The 21,276-nt window shown below is 37.8% G+C and overlaps 1 protein-coding gene across 4 annotated transcripts in view; it reads left to right on the top strand.

Annotated features, from left to right (window-relative positions):
- The window catches only part of LOC108708033 (collagen alpha-1(XXVI) chain-like), a 288,973-nt gene that overhangs the window by 231,583 nt on the left and 36,114 nt on the right, over nucleotides 1-21,276 (top strand). For all 4 annotated transcript variants that reach the window (XM_041581832.1, XM_041581831.1, XM_041581833.1 and 1 more), the window contains one exon: nucleotides 5,192-5,253. In XM_041581832.1, coding sequence (XP_041437766.1) covers nucleotides 5,192-5,253 — 62 coding nt within the window. The remainder of the gene's footprint in view (nucleotides 1-5,191; nucleotides 5,254-21,276) is intronic.

Here is a 21,276-nt window from a genome sequence, read left to right as displayed (position 1 = left end):
TGCTAATTATCCTGTCTCATCCCACACTCCTAGAGTGTCCTCTTACAACTGCTAGGCCTCACACTACCTCTCCTGGCAGATAACTTTACTGCTTCAGTCGTTCTTTGCTTGCTATTCTTCCCATGTTGCATCTCTGCTCTTTTCCAGGTGCCTCCCCTTTTTATAACTTCCCTGTCTCCACCCTCTTAGGACTTTCCCTTATTCTTATGAAACTACTATTACTCTCTAGTTCCCTCTGGTCACCAACCCAGTTACACATTCACCCCCTTACAGGGGGACCAGAATGACCAGGGTCCACTGTTTTTTTCCCGGTGTCCCATCAGCCCAGTCCGATGCTGCTGGTCCCTAGTCCTGAGTTTATTATAGCCAGTATAGTCCTTCGAAAAAATGGACAAAATACATGAACCAGTGGCCCTGCTGAACTGAAACATTTACAGTATTTCTTAAAAATATTTTGCTTTGTGAAGATAGAAATGACAACTGAATAAAGGTATCATCTATCCCTATTGCCTTTTAACATGTTTTAAAACTTTGAGGAAATGTTTATGGTGTATTCCGATAAAACAGGAATGTAAATAAATGCTCATGTTTCTTAAATAAATCTTTCATTAGACAATAAATAGTTTCAAGAAAGGGATGAAGGCTTTTTAGCAAGTTATAAAAAAAAGTTTACTGTCAAATCATACTCTTTCATAAACTAGAGCTATCAAACTTTTATCGTTCGGGAAGCATTTTCTTTCTTACTTTATGCAAATTGTAGCTTACAATAGTTCCCCCCCACACATACTTTCAAGAATAGTAGTGTTGTTTATTGTTAAATGGAGACAGTATGGACAGTATTGGAGCCAATGTACAATGCAACTTTTTACAATACAGAACTTATTTGATTACAGAATTCCCTTAATGGGATTGTTCACCTTTGAGTTAACATTTACTATTGTGTAGACTGTGATATTTTGAGACAATTTGCAATTGGTTTATTATTGTTTTCTTTTATTTTTGGTTATTTAGCTTTTTATTCATCAGATTTCCACTTTGCAATTTCAGCAATCTGGTTGCTAGGGTCTAAATTACCCCAGCAACTATGCATTGATTTGAATAAGAGACTGGAATATGAATAGAAGACCTGAATGGAAAGATGGGTAATGTTTTTCTGATGGAGTCAGTGACCCCCATTTGAAAGCTGGAAAGAAGAAAGCAAATAATTTAAAAAAAAAACTATTAATAATATATAATGAAGACGAATTGCAAAGTTGCTTAGAAATGGCTGTTCTATTACATACAAAACATTAACTTAAAGTGAACCACCCCTTTAATACATATTTTAATAAAATAATGTTTGCAATGCCTTATTATTAGAGCATAGCTAATTAACCCTGCAACGTGTCGAAGGGGGTGTGCCAACGAAGTGTTGCACTTCATGCAATAAAATTAGCAGGGTTTACCCACAATTTTTCCTCGTATAGGAAAAGGACCTATTTTCCAGAATGCTCGGGACCTGGAGTTTTCCGGATAACGTATCTTTTCGTAATTTGGATCTTTATACCTTAAGTCATTCAAGGACAAAGCTGAGAATCTGAAAAGCGGTATAGCATTTTTAAGATATTATACCAATTAACAGCAATATTTTTTCCAGCAAAACCTTTGCTCTATTAATAGAGAGGAATCTACAGGGCAGACATGAGTAATCTAAATAAAGGAAATTCAGCAACACACTGCTCTGTCATTTTGTCTTACAAAATAGAAATGATTGATTTCAAATCTGTGCTGATATTCCCATTAGGTTGCAGATTTATAGTCTGTACATCTGCGTGTTTTAGAAGTGACCGCTGAGGCATTTTACATGACATATTTCAGCATGCTGAAGGAATTCTCATCTGGCTTTTTTCTAACCATTATGTTGTCAAAGTGTTCCTTTTGTGTAACAAAAACTTGAGTTCCTAAAACTTGTCCTGCTGTTAAGTGAAAGGGGCAGCCACTTCTTACAAAGAATTTCATGGATGTCAGAACCAGAGCTACACAAATAATCATATGCATCTTATATTTACTTACATTCACTGTTTTGATGTATGAAGGTTATATTACATGTGCATATCCCATATGGTCAGCATTCATGGCTCAGCGCTTTGTATTATTATAGCTATGAGGATTTTAGAGGATTGCCCCGGAAATGTTAGTTTTCTGTTTTTCTTATCATCTCCCAGGACCAACTCCAAGTATCCTCTAGCACAGTGCTGTTCAACTGGCAGCCCCCCTTGTGTGGCCAGATTACCATGTATACGCTTTAAAAGGTATCACTACAGAGATTAACTGGCCCCTGCATTGTTTATACATCAAATTCAGACAGTAAATTCCTGAATTGTTCACTCCTGTAACACCTCTATTGTTCACACCCCTAAAGCCCTGTACTGTTCACAGCTCAGACCCAGACTGAAAGTGCCCACATTTTCACCTGTTTACACCTCATACAAAGTACTGGAGGGGCTCCAGCATTGTGTCACTGTATGTTGCACAGTATGAACTGTTTATCTAAGAGTGGTCCAGGTTCCCTGTCTCCTGCTGTATTCTGATCTTCCTATGCTCCCTATGTGTGCCACACTCTGCCTGCTCTATACTCCTTGTGTGTGCCATATTCTGCCTGCCCTATGCTCCCTGTGTGTGTCATACTCTGTCTGCCCTATACTCCTTGTGTGTGCCATATTCTGACTGGCCTATGCTTCCTGTGTGTGCCATACTCTGCCTGCTCTATGCTCCCTGTGTGTGTCATACTCTGCCTGCCCTATGCTCCCTGTGTGTGTGTGTGTCATACTCTGCCTGTCCTATGCTCCCTGTGTGCCATACTCTACCTGCCCTATACTCCTTGTGTGTGCCATAATTTGCCTTCCCTATGCTCCCTGTGTGCCATACTCCACCTGCCCTATGCTCCTTGTGCCTACCATAATCTACCTTCTCTATGCTCCCTGTGTGTGCCATAATCCCTATGATCCCTGTGTGTGCCATAATCTGCCTTCCCTATGCTCCATGTGTGTGTGCCATACTCTGTCTGCCCCATGCTCCCTGTGTGTGTGCCATACTCTGTCTGCCCCATGCTCCCTGTGTGTGTGCCATACTCTGCGACCTGTGGAATGTGAGCCTTGTAGGGTTTGTTCTGGGGGTTTGTTAGCATTCTAAAATTATTGTTAGGGACCCTAATGTGCTGGGGTGCTGTGTTATCCACAGGGGAGGAGGAGGCATATGGATTTAAGGTTATGTCTTAATATGACTTATTTCACATATGAGTGATGAGTGATATCCCTGCAGTGAGCACCAACCATTTGGTTTTTTGGTGTGCTACCACCGTGTGGATATGGTCTTAAAAGTTCTTGTGCTAACATGGGTGTGGTTAAAAGTGGGGGTGATTTAAAAACAGGGAGTGTTCAACACTTTCTTTCATTATCGGCCCTCCAAAAATTCTCATTCTCATTCTCATTACCACAGAAGTTGGACAGCACTGCTTTACCACATAGGCAATGTTGCTGGGAACTGTATCTTGTAATAGGCTGGGAATTTTCTTTGTTGTCAGGTTTTCATTACTTAACATCACAGCTGAGCAATCAGCAATCAATCCAAATGCTGAGATTCATAACCATTTGAGCTGAGATATCTGATTCTTTAAAGTTTTACATGAATGCATGTAGAAACATCAACACTTTAACCCCTTACAGCTCATTAGATTTTTGTTTTTAAATGTCATGCCAAGATGTCAAGATTACTGGGCTGGAACAAACTGTGCTTGTGATTAGTGATGGGCGAAAAATTTGCAAAACGGTGCCGGCGTCTTGTTTTTGACGCCGACGCCCGTTTTTAAAGCCAACGCCCACGGCGAATTTTCACGGGCATTTTGCGAATTTATTTGCTGGCGGAATCACGCAAATTCAGCGCAAATTCGTGCCTGGTGAATCACTACTTGTGATATGTGTATAAGGATTGTAATTGCTAGTTGTGTTTCACTTAATGCACATTTGTGCTGAAATTTATAATGTGATAATATGAAAACTATAGCCACTGTAGCCATAATAAAGGGGTGGTTCACCTTTAAAATAGCATTTAGTATTTTATGGAATGGCTAATTCTAAGCAACTTTTCAATAGGTCTTTATTCATTTTTTATTTATTATTTTTGAAATAATTATTTTTAATTATTTGTCACCATTTTCTAACTCTTTCCCATTTCCAAAAGGGGGTCACTTACCTCATCTAAAAAAACAAAGGCTACACATTTAGGGGCAGATTTATCAAGGGGCGAAGTGAATTCGAGGGAATTTTCGAAGTAAAAAAATTTTAAGTAATTTTTTGGATACTTTGACCATCGAATAGGATACTACGACTTCGAATTTACTTTGAATTCTATTCGAAGTAAAATAGTTAGAATATTCGATAATCAAAGTACTGTCTCTTTAAAAAAACTTCGACATCAATACTTCGCCAAATTAAACCTGCCGAAGTGCTTTGATAGCCTATGGGGACCTTCTACAGCATTTTTCTCAGTTTTTTGAATTCGAAGTAAAATCGTTAGATCGTACGATAAAATTGTTCAATTCTGTTTAACTGTTTAACCGTTTGAGCGAACGATTTTACTTCAATCGTTCGATGGCCAAATTCGGTGAAAAAAGTTCTAATCCGATATTAATTCGAAGTATTTTATTTCGATGGTTGAATTTCGAAGTATTTTTTACCCTTGATAAATCTGCCCCTTCTTGTTATTGCTATTATTTATTACTCATCTTTCTATTCAGGCCTCTCCTATTCATATCCCAGTCTCTTATGCAAATCAATGTGCTGTTGCTATGGTAATGTGGACCCTAGCAACCAGATTGTTGAAACTGCAAACTGGAGAGATGCTGAATATAAAGCTAAATAACTTAAAAACATCAAATAATAAAAAATTAAAACCAATTGCAATTTGTCTCAGAATATCACTCTCTACATCATACTAAATTTTAATTTAAAGGTGGACAACCCCTTTAATGTCTACAGATCCTGCATAACTAGCTTGCTAAGAGCATATTTGGTTCAAAAACATACATTTCAAACTTAGACATTGGTATTCTGAATGCACCTTGGTTGTTCCCTTGTACCCCGTATTGTTTTAAATAATTCTCTAGAAACCCTTTTCTTTCTCATTTATTCATTTTTATACTGTTGTTTTTCAGAATGCATGAACTGCACTCGACTTGCTGCAATGGCTGAGAGGTTAAATAATCTTGAAGCAAAGGTAAATGATCCAACTTTATTAACATTTCTACCAAAATGATTTTACCATAAACATGATTGTGTCGGTCACTTTCCCTCCACAAATTATGGTTCTATTTAGACTTTGTGATAATGACTGACTATAATTAATTGATACTGTGTGCCAGAACTCATATCACATTATAAAATTGTGGGAATAATCTTTTCAAAACTATTCATGAAAATATTATGAAAGTTGGACAGCTTCTAAACAATAGTATTCAAATCCCCAGCTCACTAAGATACATGTATATACAGTACCTAGTAAACAGTGCTGTGCGAAGTTTCACGAAACAGGGAAAATTCACTAAACGCATTGAAGTGACAAATTTTATAGGTGCGACTATTTTGTCCGAATGCTTTAAAATCAAATAATCGAATAATTTTGATGTGCGACAATTTTTATGCGCGCGTCGATTTTCGTGAAAACATTCACAGGCGGCGAAACACGGAAATTTGACGCAAACTCATGCCTGGTGTGTTTATTCACCCATCACTACTGGTAAATGGTCCTTCTTTAATTTATGGAACCAGTGCCTTCTTTAAATAGTACTAATTGACATATACAGTACAGGTAGGGGATCTGTTATCTGTTAATCCATTATCCAGGATGCTCTGAGTTTCGGGAAGGCCATCTACCATAGACTAAATTTTTATTGAGTAATTCAGTTTATTAAAATAGATTTCCTTTTCTCTGTAACAGTACTGTAGTAAAATAGTATCTTGTACTTGATCCCAACTGTTTAAGGCTATGAACACATATACATTTCTCCGCAGTGGTCTGCTCCACGGTTTTTAAAAAAGCCAACCATTGCGTAAATACGCTAGGGGATATGCCATTGACTAAACTTGAACCCAATAATTGTATTTAAGCAGTGGACGGCTTTTTCAAATCTGTTCGCACCTAAAACGCCATGGAGAAACGTAAGTGTGTCCAAAGCCTAACACAGGCACTGTTTAACATATAAGTCTTTACTCATGGATGCATCAGAAACAATTTTATGACACCAAGGTGTCGCTGTGGTACTAAATATTGCCCTTTGGTCATCAGCCTGATACTTTTGTTTACATAATAAATTCACAAGAAAACTCAATTTAGAGACCTGGAACGTTCCATAAAGAGGCAGAATTAAACTGGGACTCTTAGTAGATTTAGAAGTAATTTTATTCCATTTAGACATAAGTTGGGAAGCTGCCCACCCATGTTTATTTGCCATATACACAGCTGGTGTAATCGGATCGCATTGCTCATTAGTAACTTTAAAATAGAACGTTTTTCTCCTTTTTTTTTCATAATGTTACATACCATCCAGATATGCAGTAACTTTAGACTTATGATTCCCCATTTCTATTCTGGGGTTGTTGACCCAGACATCCAGATATCATTTGCTGGATATGGGAAGAATAAAAATACTAATAATTGAAAAGTCATATCAAATAAATAAAGAAGACCTATTGAATGGTTCCTTAGAATAGGTCTATTATACACTTCTAGTTATATGTGTTATAATAGACATTGTATTTATCTATTTAATGGATAAATTAACTAAATGCTTATTTAAAGGTGAACATTCGCTTTAATTTCCTTTACAACATTGGCATCAGGGACAGAGCAAACACTTTTCCTTGCAACAACAATAACTGAGATAGCAATCAGCACAATGATTAGAGTCAAACACGAGCAGCCTACAGGGCAGGAACATAACTACGGAGTAAGCAGATCCTGCATAGGGACCCCATAAGGCCCCAATTCATATACACTTTCAATAAATATTGGTAAAACAGGTCAACCTCTAGACATTTTGGGGTCCTTAAAAAGAATTTGCTGTTTGGCCCAGTAATATCTAGTTATGCCACTGCTACAGGGTAATAGAAACAATCTGCCCGTTGAGTTGCAAATGAGGTTTTTATTTTTTATTTGTGGTTTTTGAGCTATTTAGCTCTTTTATTGAGCATTCTCCAGTTTGCAATTTTAGCAATCTGGTTGCTAGAGTCCAAATTCAACCATGCATTGATTTGAATAAGAGATTCACTTATGAATAGGAGAGGGCCTGAATAGAAAGATGAGTAATAAAAAGAAGCAAATTTGTTTTTAGATGGGGGTCAGTGACCCCCATTTGAAAGTTCTTATAACATACTAAGGGTTTTTTTTATCAAATAAAGTGAAATAAAGTCCGAATTTATTTCAATATTTTCTGCTACAAACTTTGATCAAATCTGCTCGGGGTTTTTTACCCTTATTTATTATTAATTTTCCTGAAAATTTGCTTTGTGGGAAAAAAATCATAGTTTTTGTGAAAAGCTCTGAAGTTTTTCCGACCCTATATTTTCTGTCTTTTTTTCTTGATAAATAAGGTCCATTCGGGTAGTCGAAGTTTATCAGATTTCTAACTTAGAAATACTTCGGACCTTGATAAAAAAAACACAAATCATTGGGACTTCTCCCATGGACTTATATGCAACCTCGACAGGTCAGAGGTGCCGGATTTTCTGATTCGGACTTTTCCATCCTCGGGGTTTAACAAATTCTTTAAAAAATTTTAAAAGTCTGATTTTAATAAAAAAAAATCACGATTTTTTTGTGATTTTTGCATTCGGACTTAATAAATAACCACCTAAAAGTTAACTTAAAGGTGAACCACCTCTTTATGAGGGGTTTTGGATGTCTTTTTGGATAGGCAAAATATTAAAGGCTACACTTAATTTTGTGTGTGCATGCAAAATATTTATAGGTATGTATCTGTGTGTGCATGTGTTTGCATATGTAGTTACAGAGCGAGGTGCAAAGTCAAAAAGTTACTCTAACCCAGGGATCCCCAACCTTTTGAACCCATGAGCAACATTCAGAAGTAAAAGGAGTTGGGGAGCAACACCAGCATGAAAATGTTCCTGGGCTGCCAAATAAGTTCTGTAATTTGCCATTTGGTAGCCCCTATGGGCAGTGTGGGACTGGGATGCCACGGGGCCCACCAGAAAACCTTAGACCATGGGTCCACTTTCCAAACTATTATTCCTCCTCTCCTAACTCAACCTCTTTATTCTCCTAGTCTTTTATATCTACATACTATAATCTATTCTTCCATTATTAAGCCCCTTAAAGAAATAGGGAATGATCATAAAATAGGCCAAATGGTTAGATGACACCTGGGCCCACTGGAAGTTTTCCTGATATCCTGGTGGGCCAGTCCGACACTGCCTATGTGGATTTTCAACCTACATTGAGGCTCTGTTTGTCAGTACATCTGTTTTTTATGCAACCAAAACTTTCCTCAGAGCCTGGAATTCAAAAATAAGCACCTGCTTTGAGACCACTGGGAGCAACATCCAAGGGTTTGGAGAGCAACATGTTGCTCACGAACTACTGGTTGGGGATCACTGCTCTAACCTTAACAAATGTGAGCAAGTGATGGCGGTATATGACGTGTCGGACTGGGTGAGTTCAGGCCCAGTTCAGGGCCCCCTCGCCTGCTGCCTGCAACCCTCCTCTATGCCCCCAGTGTGTACCTGCTTTTCTTGCATTGCCCAGAGCTGGGAGAGATCACAGAGCTCCTGGCAGGTGGGAGCAGATCTGGGCTGGTGGGGCTTTTGGCCCATTGAGCTTTTTACCGGCCCTGGGTATAAGGAAGGGTTGAACCTGATGGACTGTCTTTATATAAATCTAAATGAACTATGTAGTTATGCAACTATTCCTACAGCACAAAACGGCTTGATCCATGTTTGTTACTGAACAATGGACATAGGACATAGACAAGGGGCATCATTGTTGCACAAAGTGTTTGTGGTTATGCAGATAGAGAAAATGTTATATAGACAAATAAGACACCATGTTTCATCGGTTTAACTACAGCATTATCACACATGTCTACTGAAAGTCTGACCCATCTGTAGAGTGAATTTACTGGCCCCAAATATTCTCCTAAACTCCTAAATCACCTACTACTATGGAAAGATCAGGGAATGTAATAAATATTTATGGAAATGGAAAAATGGTAATGGTAATGGAAAAAATATTACTCAGTGAAAAAATATACTTAGTGAAAACATTTTTCCTCTGCCCCAATAATTTTCCCTTTGTGCATGGATATATGTTTTTCAAACACACAAGGACTCATTTACCAAGAAGAACACAGGGTACAAAGTGCAAAAAACAAGTGCAATTGTTTGCATTCCATTGTCTTTGAATTGCTGCAGGTGTCTGCCCTGCATTTTAGAGCTCGGAGGTCTGCCGCCTCCCCCATGAATTCAGGCTGCCCGGGTTCATCAATACTGTAAGGCAAGAAGGCATCACCCCTCCCACCTCATACCTGTCCTATGGTTTTCAGTCACATGAGATAGGAACAGTGCCTGACATGTGAGAGAACGCTGTGTTAAAGCAATTATCTGGCATATAAATTTTTGAAGTTTCTTATTGTGTTGTCTTAAATGAAAATATTATGTCTGGTGTTTCAGAGAAGATATATAGCATTCGGTCATTTTCTACTCCATGGTGGAATAGCAACAGCCATTTAAAATGTAAGCATCATATAGTTTACTGTCTGTCATGCTTTGCCACAAAAGAAAAAGAAAAGTCAGTGAAAGAATCCTTGCTTTGGCTCATGCAAAAAGAAAGTCAGATTATAAATCTTACTACACGTCACAGGAGAGTTTTGCTCCACGCTGTGATGAAGCACAGCTGCTAAAGTTCTTCTCTTTTACTATTTATCAGAACTGTCACGCCGCATTTACTCTTGCTGGCTAAAAGTGTAAATATACCCTATTTATCATTATTACAATTATTTTCTCATAAACAGACATTACAGCTGTCTACATAGTTTTTAAGCACCGGTTGTTTGCTTTTGTACCTGGAGATAGAGAGCGAGAGCTAAAGTATATTATCATCATTATGATTAACAAGTACAGGTATGGGACCTGTTATTCAGAATGCTTGGGACTTGGAGTTTTCCGGATAACAGAGCTTTCTGTAATTTGGATCTTCATACCTTAAATCTAGAAAATAATGAAAATATTAAATTAACCCAATAGGTTGGTTTTTCTTCCACTAAGGATTCATTATATCTTACAGTAGTTTGGATCAAGTACAAGGTACTATGTTATTATTACAAACTAGTATATGTACAAAGGCACACTCCATTCAATGCTTCTGCAAAAAATGCAGCCATTCCATAATTTGAAACTTTCTGGATGACAGGTTTCTGGATAACGGATCCCATACCTGCCACCCCTTAGTAGACAAATTCATTAATTGAGCCTTGTTAATTAATTAATGAATGAATTTGTCTACTAAAGGGTGGCATTTGAATGAATTGGTGGGGTAATATACCCTTCTAGTTTAGGAACAATCAACTATTTTTTATCACCAGCTTTTGTGGCCGACTGATTTCCCATTATTTATTTGCACTAGCACTTTACTTCATTTATTAGATAGCACTTCCTTATCAATTAATTATTATTAACTACCTCAGTCTTTCAACTTAAGGTTTGAATTAACTTGGTATCGATACAGTATCAACTATTTGGTGGGGTTTCTTTCTCTAATCTAAAAAATTGTTAATAGACAGTTACAGTAATCATTGTGTGATATGAGAGTGAACCAGAATTTAAGTGGCATCTTGGGTGATTGTATTTGGGAAATATTCTATTAGTGAAGGTGATATGATGTAGTAAGTGACTGGAGATAAGGAGTGAAGGACAGGGCAGAATCAAGGATAACCTCAAGGCAGTGTGCCTGACGAGATGGGATGATAATGTAGTTATAGACATTTCTGGGATGTTATGGGTGTTGGATAAGGGGAGGTTCACTTTAAGGTACATCCAAGCAGAGATATCTGACAAGCAGGAGGAGACCCTAGTTAAGTCTACGGCCAGGAGAAGCCAAAGTAGCCTGAATTCAGGCTGAATACCCCTTAGCAGTATACACCTTCTTCAGTCACATCTGGAACCCTTGTGTCTGCTCAGATGCTGTATTTGTGCCATAGCCGACACAAGGGTTCCGGATGTGAATGAAAAAGGAGCATACGGAATTTGGCCTGTGGATTTCATCAGACTGATTTCGTTGCCGTCTGGCCCTAGCCTAAGGCTGACCAATGTAGTGTGGATTAGCACACCCTCCTTATCGATGGATAAAGATCTGCCTGGTGCACCTGGGTGGAGGCTCGGCAACCCCCCAATACAGCAATTTAGAAAAACCTCACGGCACTCAGGTCTGTGTGAAAATTTCAATGATTTATTGAAGCGGAGTGCAATGCAACGTTTCGGGGTAACCCCCTTTGTCAAGCATACGGATTAAAACACGCATGTGCATATAAATAGGTGATAAATAATTCAATTCAGATGACATCATTAATTAACCAATCAGTAGTGATTTAAAATGCAAGTAAAACCAAACTCCTTGTAATGAGCCATTATGTGCAAGATTCAGTGAACATATTCCAATAAAAGTCCATAATAGGTTAATGAAAACAGGGCTGTTTTCATTAACCTATATGGACTAATGATGTCATCTGAATTGAATTATTTATCACCTATTTATATGCACATGCGTGTTTTAATCCGTATGCTTGACAAAGGGGGTTACCCCGAAACGTGGCATTGCACTTCGCTTCAATAAATCACTGAAATTTTCACGCAGACCTGAGTGCCGTGAGGTTTTTCTACATTCCTAGCCTAAGGCTGGCCATAGATGCAAAGATCTGATCGTACAAATAATCGTACAATCGGACTTCCCATCTCCCGACCTGCCACTAACCATTCAGATCAAATCAAGTACAAAAGAATAGATGAGCCGATGTTCTGCCCCTGACAGCAATCGTACGAAAGTTATGTCCGACCAAAGCTAGTGACAGTCTCCCACTGAAAATTGTCCGATCGGCAATACATGCAGAGATATTATCAGCAGGCGACAGGAATCTTTTAACCTGTCCGATCCACCAAACGACCGATCTCCATAGGACGAAAAATGTCGGGACTCTCCACACACGGTCCGAAAATCGTACGAATCCTCGATTCATACGATCTGATCTTTGCGTCTATGGCCAGCTTGAGAGCTCTGGGTTGATTTTAGGGCAGTTAAAATGTAGTATTAGGAAATGAAAGAAGGCAGATATTCTTTCCTTCTGTAATCATGCTGCAGGGGGGATTTCAAGACATATGATCTGGTGCAAGAAGCCTATAGGTAACAGGGAATCAACATACAAATAACAATGAAACTAAAAACGTAGTATTAAAAAATGAAAACAAAAATATTACTCCTGAGAGTAAACTTTCCCTTCAAATGGGGTATAAAAATATATTTTGGAAAATAAAAGAACATAATTATATAAGTAATGTCTTAGGAAATGTTCCATCATTTTCTTCTTTTACGATTAAAGGTTTGGATCAGACTGCAAAGTCTCCAGGCTTAGAGGACGACTAGCCTTCCCCCCAGACCCACATTTTAGAAAATAGAGAGGCCAGTGTTGGATATTTCATATCTATCTGGATACATTTATGATTGCGTCTGTGGGGGTTACTACAAGTCATTTCACATAAGAGCAAAGAGCTCTAATTATTGCCTCCCCTAAAAGCATTCTACACATAAAACAAAAGTGCTATGTGTGATCTGTAATGAGACATTTGGCTGGACTTCATGTGAAAATGCTTATTTTCTTTTCCTACTTTCCTTCTTTGAGAATAGGAAAGCCTTTTGGGTTCTTTTACACTTATATCTTTATAGAAACGACAAAGTTTTGGAACCAAAACTTCCATCCATTGTTCAACCTGCCTTATTGAAATATATCACCTGTATAAATGACATGGTTATTCTCTGTGGTAATTCATGATAAGCAACATATTCTTTTCGACAATGTTCCCATTTTTTCCTGTTGAATTCAAGAAATTATTTACAAATGTTGCTACCCCATAACCTATGTACGGTGTTCTATAACATTATCTTAGCCATCACTGTACACAGTTTTACAGGTATGGGATCTGTTATCCAGGATGTTTGGGAACTGGGGTTTTTAAGTAATTTGGATCTCCATACTTTAAATTGACTAAAAACGATTTAAACAATAATTATATCTTAGTTTGGAAAATGTACATGGTACTGTTTTATTATTACAGAGAAAAAGGAAGTAATTTTTAAACATTTTAATTATTTTATTAAAATGGAGTCTATGGGAGATGGCCTTCCCATAATTCAGAGCTTTCTGGATAATGGGTTTCCGGATAATGGATCCTATACTTGTAACATTATTTTGTTGTTCAAGGAAAATTCTTTTGGTATAAATAATCCGTGAGCCTAAAGACCCATGGAAATTTTTGATCTGGAAGTTTGAGTCTGTTTTAATGGGCATGCCTTGAGCACTGAGACATTGTCCTAAACATCTATATTTTCTGAGGTCTGTTGTATGGTGGCTCCTTTAAGCACTGGCCACAGTATGGTGCTCATATTATTATATATTACATTAGATGACAATCAACCTGCCTGTATGCTTTTAGTGTGTGATAACTTACAAGCAGGAGTACATCCCCAGTTAAGAGAGGAGAGGGAAGATAGATTGAGTATCATCAGTGTAGAGGGTAAATAGAAACCATATTAATTGGTTAATTTGTCAAGGGAGGAAGTACAGAGAGAAACAAATGAGGAGCCTGAGGAAGAGCCTTGTGGGACCCCAACAGGGAAAAGCATGGGAGATAATTCATTGTAGGAGACACTGAAAGAATGGCTTGTGAGATAAGATGAAAATCAGGATAGGGCAGTGTCATGAACAGGCCCGGATTTGTGGCAAGGCCACAAAGGCATGGGCCTAGGGCAGCGAAATTCTAGGGGTGGCATGCCGCCCAGCCGCATTGGGAACACATCGTTCCCCAGTGCCTAACGCTATGGCAGATATGCAAGCATGCGCGCGCGGGGGTTGGTTTTCGCATGATCGGCAGAGCTAGAACCACGAGGCCTCGGGGTGCTGCGGCTGGAAATCCGGTGCTGGTTATTAAGACCAAGAGAATGGAGGAACTGGAGGAGGAGATGGTGATCCCCCAGTGTCAAAAGCTGGAGAAAGATCTAGAAGCAAAACCAGGTTCCTCGAGGCAACCTACACAGAGAGAGAGAGGGGGAACATGTAAACACTGCAGATAGTGGCCTGACCAGAATCAGCAGTGATAACCAAAGTGCATTTTTTTGCAGCAATGGCTATGATATATGCGTCCAAAAAGATGTTCTTAATAGTGTGTATACATTCTATCTGCCTACAACAATTTCCTGACAAATGCAGCCAGGTGTCTACATGAGATTTTCCATGTCATACTGGTTGTTTCTCTTCTGCCTTTCTCGCCAGGATCGCCCCTGGAGAAGGTTTACAAGAGCAGAACGTTACCCATTGTCCCTAGGCTTAGCTATAATCATGGTTTACTACAGATTCATTGATGACAATGAACATCTTGATAAGTGCCTGATATATGTCCCTTTAAACCCTATCTAAAGTTTTTCAAAAATACAAAAATTCTTAAAATAGTTTAATTTAGGCTTAATTTTAATGCTTGTATCAGTGTTTTAGTGTAGCAGTATGGCTCTCAAAAAAAGAAAAGCAGTTGAAAGGTTCCCTCGTGCGGAGAAACAGATTTATGGCAGAGTAACAAGAACTCTGTTTGTTAATCACACATTCATGTAAAACACCAGAGGAGTCCCTAAGTGAGCACACTTCTCTGAATGTCTTTCTTTTTTTAGCTCTGGGTTGTTAGCTCTGGATTGTTAGCTCTGGGTTGGAAGGAGTTTACAAAATCACAGAGAAAAATTAAAAAATGCATTTAGGCAATAAGTTATTGTACCAAAAATAACATTTGTTTGTGGGTCATTTTTGTTCTTGATATTAAACTCGGCCATGTGCCATGTTTTTTTCCCAGTCTAACAATGTACTGTTCTCAGAAAAATTCCTTGCTTATTCTTCAGAAATAAACCCAGTATTAATTGCCAGAGATAAGAGTTACGCTAGTAAACTATAAGAAAAATTGATTATTTACAGTATATGTTAAGATATTTTCATTCATTTCATGCACCGAATTAGGTTCGGGATTCGGCCAGGATTCAGCCTTTTTCAGCAGGATTCGGCCGAATCCTTCTGCCCGGCCAAACTAAAACCGAATCCTAATTTGCATATGCAAATTAGTGGTGGGGAGGATAATCGTGTGACTTTTTGTCACAAAACAAGGAAGTAAAAAATGTTTTCCCCTTCTCATGCCTAATTTGCATATGCTAATTTGGATTCGGATTCAGTTCGGTAATCATTCGCGAAGGATTCAGGGTTTGGGCGAATCAAAAATAGTGGATTTGGTGCATCCTTAATTTTAATGCTGGTAGCGTTTTGTTCCCCCAGTTTGGGCAACATATTAGTATGATCTTAATATCTTGTGATCTTAATATATAGCTGCCTGACAGAATTCTATGGTCCAAAAGTCCAAAAACTTTTAACAGGTTAATGCATATAAAAAAAATAAAAGCCAATGTATGTTAAATAAGAACTAAAACCTAATAATAAATATGGCTAGAAATACCTTATTTTATACACTAAACTCAATTCATCAATCTAACGGTTCAGACTATATATTAAAAACTATGCCGGTTTTCAACTGCAAAATCTGCAGAGGGGCCCAGTGCTCTCCACAACCCCTACTCATGGCCCCATTCCCTGTCTGCTTACTAGTGAACAAGCATGCCTCATTCCCCACCCACAAGCTGCGGTCAGGGCCCCCTGTCCTCTAGCCCTAATCCTAATTGTACTGGCAACAAACTTATGTTTTGTGAATCTAAATTAACAACTAATCAGTCTTGCATTGTGACATTTATATTGTTTATACAGTATATTGTGAGTCAGTCCCTAAGCTAAGGTAAGTGACAGCAGCGCAAATAATGTGATATAATTCAGTAGAAAAGAAGACAGGGAGCTACTGGGGTATCTTCAGAGTCCCAGATCTTCACTGCTAAATTGCACCATAACAGTCAGTGCATGGGGCACTAGCAGATGAAGAAGTAAAGGGAGTCACAGCCAGGGCTGGATTTCTTATTACGGTGCCCAAAAGTTGCCCTCGCCTGTACTCAATCTCGTGTGCATCCGTCGATTTGACATGGGATGGGACACGCAGGAGATCTTCTGCATGCCTAGACCTGAGTGACCCGTGCAAACTTAAGATTCGGCTGGGTAGCATGCCGCCCCTTAATATGTGCCACCCTAGCCCTGGGTCTTTGTGGCCTTGACACAAATCCGGGCCTGGTCTCAGCACTTGTGCTTTTTTTTTATCATTTGTGCTCTTTTCAAGAATAATCAGAAGTACAGAATGATGGCCATATGGTGTGTCTCCCCTTATACGGTCTTCATTTATTCAGAGAGTCTACCTGAACCTTAGCTTAGTTTGTATTTGGCAGCCTTAAGCCTATATAGCACCATCAATTTCTGATACAAGAAAAAAAATGCCTAACCTTTGTCTGTCTCTAACACTGAAGCCTTATCTCTTCTTGCTTCTTTTAGCACAGCAAGTTTTGCTACCAATTGAGCAGTTTCAGTTTTATTATATTTTTTAATTTATAACTCTATTATAATTTCAGTAGAGAGGTTTTTCATTTGGGGATACTGATTGTGAGAAATATGCTAAGTGAGTAGCAATTGTCCTATGCCATTTGGGATGCTTACACTACACCATTTTCTCTCTTCTCCCTTTTACAAGCAGTTTTATATATGTAAAATAATCTAAGGCTGCTGTAGTGATCATAGTAACATTTTTATAGGGATTACTATTGCAGAGACCATCTGCCCTTGTCCCCTCTGGACCCAACCAGAGATGACAAAATAGAAGTGCTCTCCCTGGATAGGTCAGCTAAAAAAAAAAATCCAGCAATCACTGGAGACTGATTAATGGATGCAGAGGTCTTAAAGGTATAAAGGACAAGTAGACTGGACACACTCCAAAATGTCTGTAATGATGTGAGGTGTTAGTGGATATTACTGGAACACTTGATCCACAGGAATGCCAAAAACATTAACTATAGGCCTATTATTCCTCTCCTTTTCTGAGGGTTTCAGACCATGCTTTAAAAATTCACATTTTTTTGGGTCATCCAACATTTCACATCTCCAGAAATACCTACAGGGAGGGTTTTATCAGGTAATGTAGGTTTTTTTTATGTGAAGAAACAAGAACATATTTGCAGATTCCCAAGCAGCCAAAAATGCAAAATAGAGCGTGTTTCTAACAAACTTGTAGATCAAGAATCAGAGATGTAATTTATAACTTGCTACTTCCATACCTGGAGCAAATTATTTCCTCATTAGAATTGCCAGAATGGACATCAGATCAACTAGTTATTATGGGCAATGGGATTATGGGATTCCTGCCTTACTAAACAGGAATTTGTTTTGCTTTACTATAGCAAAATGTATTTTGAGACACTAACTCATACCTAAAGGGGTATAAAGTAAAACATAACCAAGAAATTGGTGCTGGAAATTATTTCATGCTTTAGTATTTACACTGAAAATCTTAAAGGGGTTGTTCACCTTTGAGTTAACTTTTAGTATGATGTAGAGAGTGATATTCTGAGACAATTTGCAACTGTTTTTTATTTTTTATTATTTGTAGTTTTTGAGTTATTTAGCTTTTTATTCAGCAGCTCTCCACTTTGCAATTTCATCAGTATAGGGTCCAAATTACCCTAGCAAACATGCACTGATTTGAATAAGATGCTGGAATATGAATAGGAGAGGCCTGAATAGAAATATAAGTAATAAAAAGTGGTAATAACAATACATTTGTAGCCTTACAGAGCATTTGTTTTCTAGGTGGGGTTAGTGATCCCCATTTGAAAGCTGGAAAGAATCATGAGAAGAAGGCAAATAATTAAAAAAACTATAAAAAAAAAATAAAATAATGAAGACCAGCTGAAATGTTGCTTAGAAATGGCCATTCTATAATATACTAAAGGTGAACTACCTCTTTAAGAGCAGAATGTATAATTATTTCTCTCTTGTGTTATTTCAAACAATATTGAAATTATTATTATATATATATATATATATATATATATATATATATATATATACATATATATATATATATATATATATATATATACATGTATATGATAGTGATGCACCGAATCCAGGATTCGGTTCGGGATTCGGCCAGGATTCGGCCTTTTTGAGCAGGATTCGGATTCGGCTTAATCCTTGTGCCTGGCCGAACCGAATCCCAATCTTAATTTGCATTTGTAAATTAGGGGCAAGTAGGGAAATCACGTGACTTCTCGTCACAAAAGAGGATTTTTTTCCACTTTTTCCTTTTCTGCCCCTAATTTGCATATGCAAAATATTATTCGGTTCGGTATTCGGCCGAATCTTTCACCAAGGATTCAGGGATTCGGCCGAATCCAAAACAGTGGATTCGGTGCATCCCTAATATATGATCTATTTGCTGTGACAGTTCATAAACCCCAAGGAGCCAGCAACAAGTGTAGACTGACAGGTAGGGTATGGTTTAATATCATATGGGCCCAGAGGAAAAAAAACCTTCAGTAGATGTTTAGTAATAAAGCACATGAATTTGCTTATATCCTATTTTTGTTATGCAGTATTTTATTAATTTATGTTAGGAGAGAGAAATTAATACCAGAGATAAGGGATCAGTTCTTGCCTTGGCTGTTTATATAAAGACACAGGGCTCTATATGAGTAACAAGTTGACAATATATAATAATAAACAAGAGATTGATACCTATAAGCCTAAGAGGTATGCCAAATGGGAAGCTATTTAACTTTATAAAAATTTGCTGTAATTAGTATGCTGCTTTTGTAATTGCTATAAGATAGTAGAGACCAGGGTGAGTAACCTCTTCAAAAAGATCTCTTTATCCTCATATAATATATAAAATCCTTTAGCTGGCAAGTTATTTGCACTCCTAATGCAGCATCACTACCCTGGGTCATTGCAAGCCAAAATCTTCCAGGCTGATAGAGACAGATCTGATTTTATTTCATTTGTTATGAATATCCACATCATTTAGGAACACTAACACTTTTTTCAGCCTAGGGTTTTTCTTTCATCCTGTGAACCTTTGTATGGGCTTCATATGGCCATCAACGGCAGCAGAGGTAAAGTCAATGAACACTGTCAGTCCAGTTCTGCTCTCCATGGTACTGAAATACATGCATGTTCTTACAAAAGTGTTAACACAGCTCAAAAGAGTAGAAAACAGCAACAAACACCCTAAATGTACTGCCAGCATTTTCTGCCTACTGGTACTGGAAATAGAAATACAATAACCAAACCTGCATAAACCAAAAGATCTCACATATGCAATAGAGTACTTAGGACTGTATGTGTTAAAGCTAGGCATGGAAACAATCCTATCTTTGCTACATAACATTCCTCAAGTACTATGTAGACTTTAACCAATCTGTTTCAAAACTATAACCTATTACTGTACATTTTATAGAAGCAGAATATTACAGATTCGGCATGTTATGGCCGCTGTTTTCATTAATAAGCTTCTTTTCAATGTATAAAAGAATAGATGTTTTCATTAATATGCATCAGCTTCATATCTGAATCCAGGAGTTTGTCCATGATATCCTATAAGTACCGAAGGACTGTACTATTGAATTACACTGTAAATTAGCTTTTATTATTCACCCCACACCCGCCTAAAACTGAATTCTTATTACTTAATCAGCTCACTGTTTTCTTTTTCTCTATCAAGACATGAAACTTGATCTTTTCTTACAGGAGAAACATTCCTGCTATTGCCTGTTCAATAGCAGCTTAAAGTGAGGGTAGGCATGCTCAATCATGCTTAATCATGAGTATATATTAAATATATTCTATATAATACATTTATCAAAGAGATAAAAGTTGTTATAGTAACAAACCTAACATTTTGCAAAGCGCTGTTTTCTTTCCATAACAGTCTATATAACTCCTTTCCATAATCCTGAGAGGGTATATTAAGGGGCCCATTTACTTAGTTCGAGTGAAGGAATAGAATAAAAAAAACGTCGAATTTCGAATGTTTTTTTTGGCTACTTCGACCATCGAATGGGCTACTTCGACCTTCGACTGCGACTTCGACTACTAATCGAATGATTCGAACTAAAAATCGTTTGACTATTCGACCATTCGATAGTCGAAGTACTGTCTCTTTAAAAAAAAAAAACTTCGACCCCCTAGTTTGCCACCTAAAAGCTACTGAAGTCAATGTTAGCCTATGGGGAAGGTCCCCATAGGCTTTCTAAGCTTTTTTGGGTCGAAAAAAAATCGTTCGATCGATGGATTAAAATCCTTCAAATCGAACAATTCGAAGGATTTAATCGTTCGATGGAACGATTTTTCGTTCGATCAAACCAATTGCGGTGAATCCTTCGAGTTCGATAGTCGAAGTCGAAGGATTTCCATTCGGCAGTCGAATATCGAGGGTTAATTAACCCTCGATATTCGACCATAAGTAAATTTGCCCCTAAGTGTATTTTTTTTCTTTCTACTCAGTTTTGGTCCATAGACACCATAAAGGGGTGGTTCACCTTGAGTTACATTATAGTATGTCAACTTTTTAATTGGTCTTCATTATTTCTTTTTTATAGTTTTTTAATTATTTGCCTTTTTCTTCCGAGTCTTTTCAACTTTCAAATGGGGGGTCACTGACTCCTTCAAAAAACAATTGCTCTGCCAAGCTACAAATATATTGTTATTGCTATTTTTATTACTCATATATCTATTCAGGCCTCTCCTATTTATATTCCAGTCTCTTATTCAAATCAAAGCATGGTTGCTAGGGTAATTTGGACCACAGCAACCAGATTGCTAAAATAGCAAACTGGAGAGCTGCTGAATAAAAAGCTTAATAACTTAAAACCCACAAATAATAACAAATAAAAACCAATTGCAAATTGTCTCAGAATATCACTCTCTACATCATACTAGGGGGCAGATGTATCAAGGGTCGAATATCAAGGGTTAATTAAGTCGATATTCGACTGCCGAATTAAAAT

This window comes from Xenopus laevis, chromosome 2L (assembly GCF_017654675.1).
Source record: "Xenopus laevis strain J_2021 chromosome 2L, Xenopus_laevis_v10.1, whole genome shotgun sequence".
Taxonomy (NCBI): domain Eukaryota; kingdom Metazoa; phylum Chordata; class Amphibia; order Anura; family Pipidae; genus Xenopus; species Xenopus laevis.
This window is presented reverse-complemented; position numbering and strand designations above follow the sequence as displayed.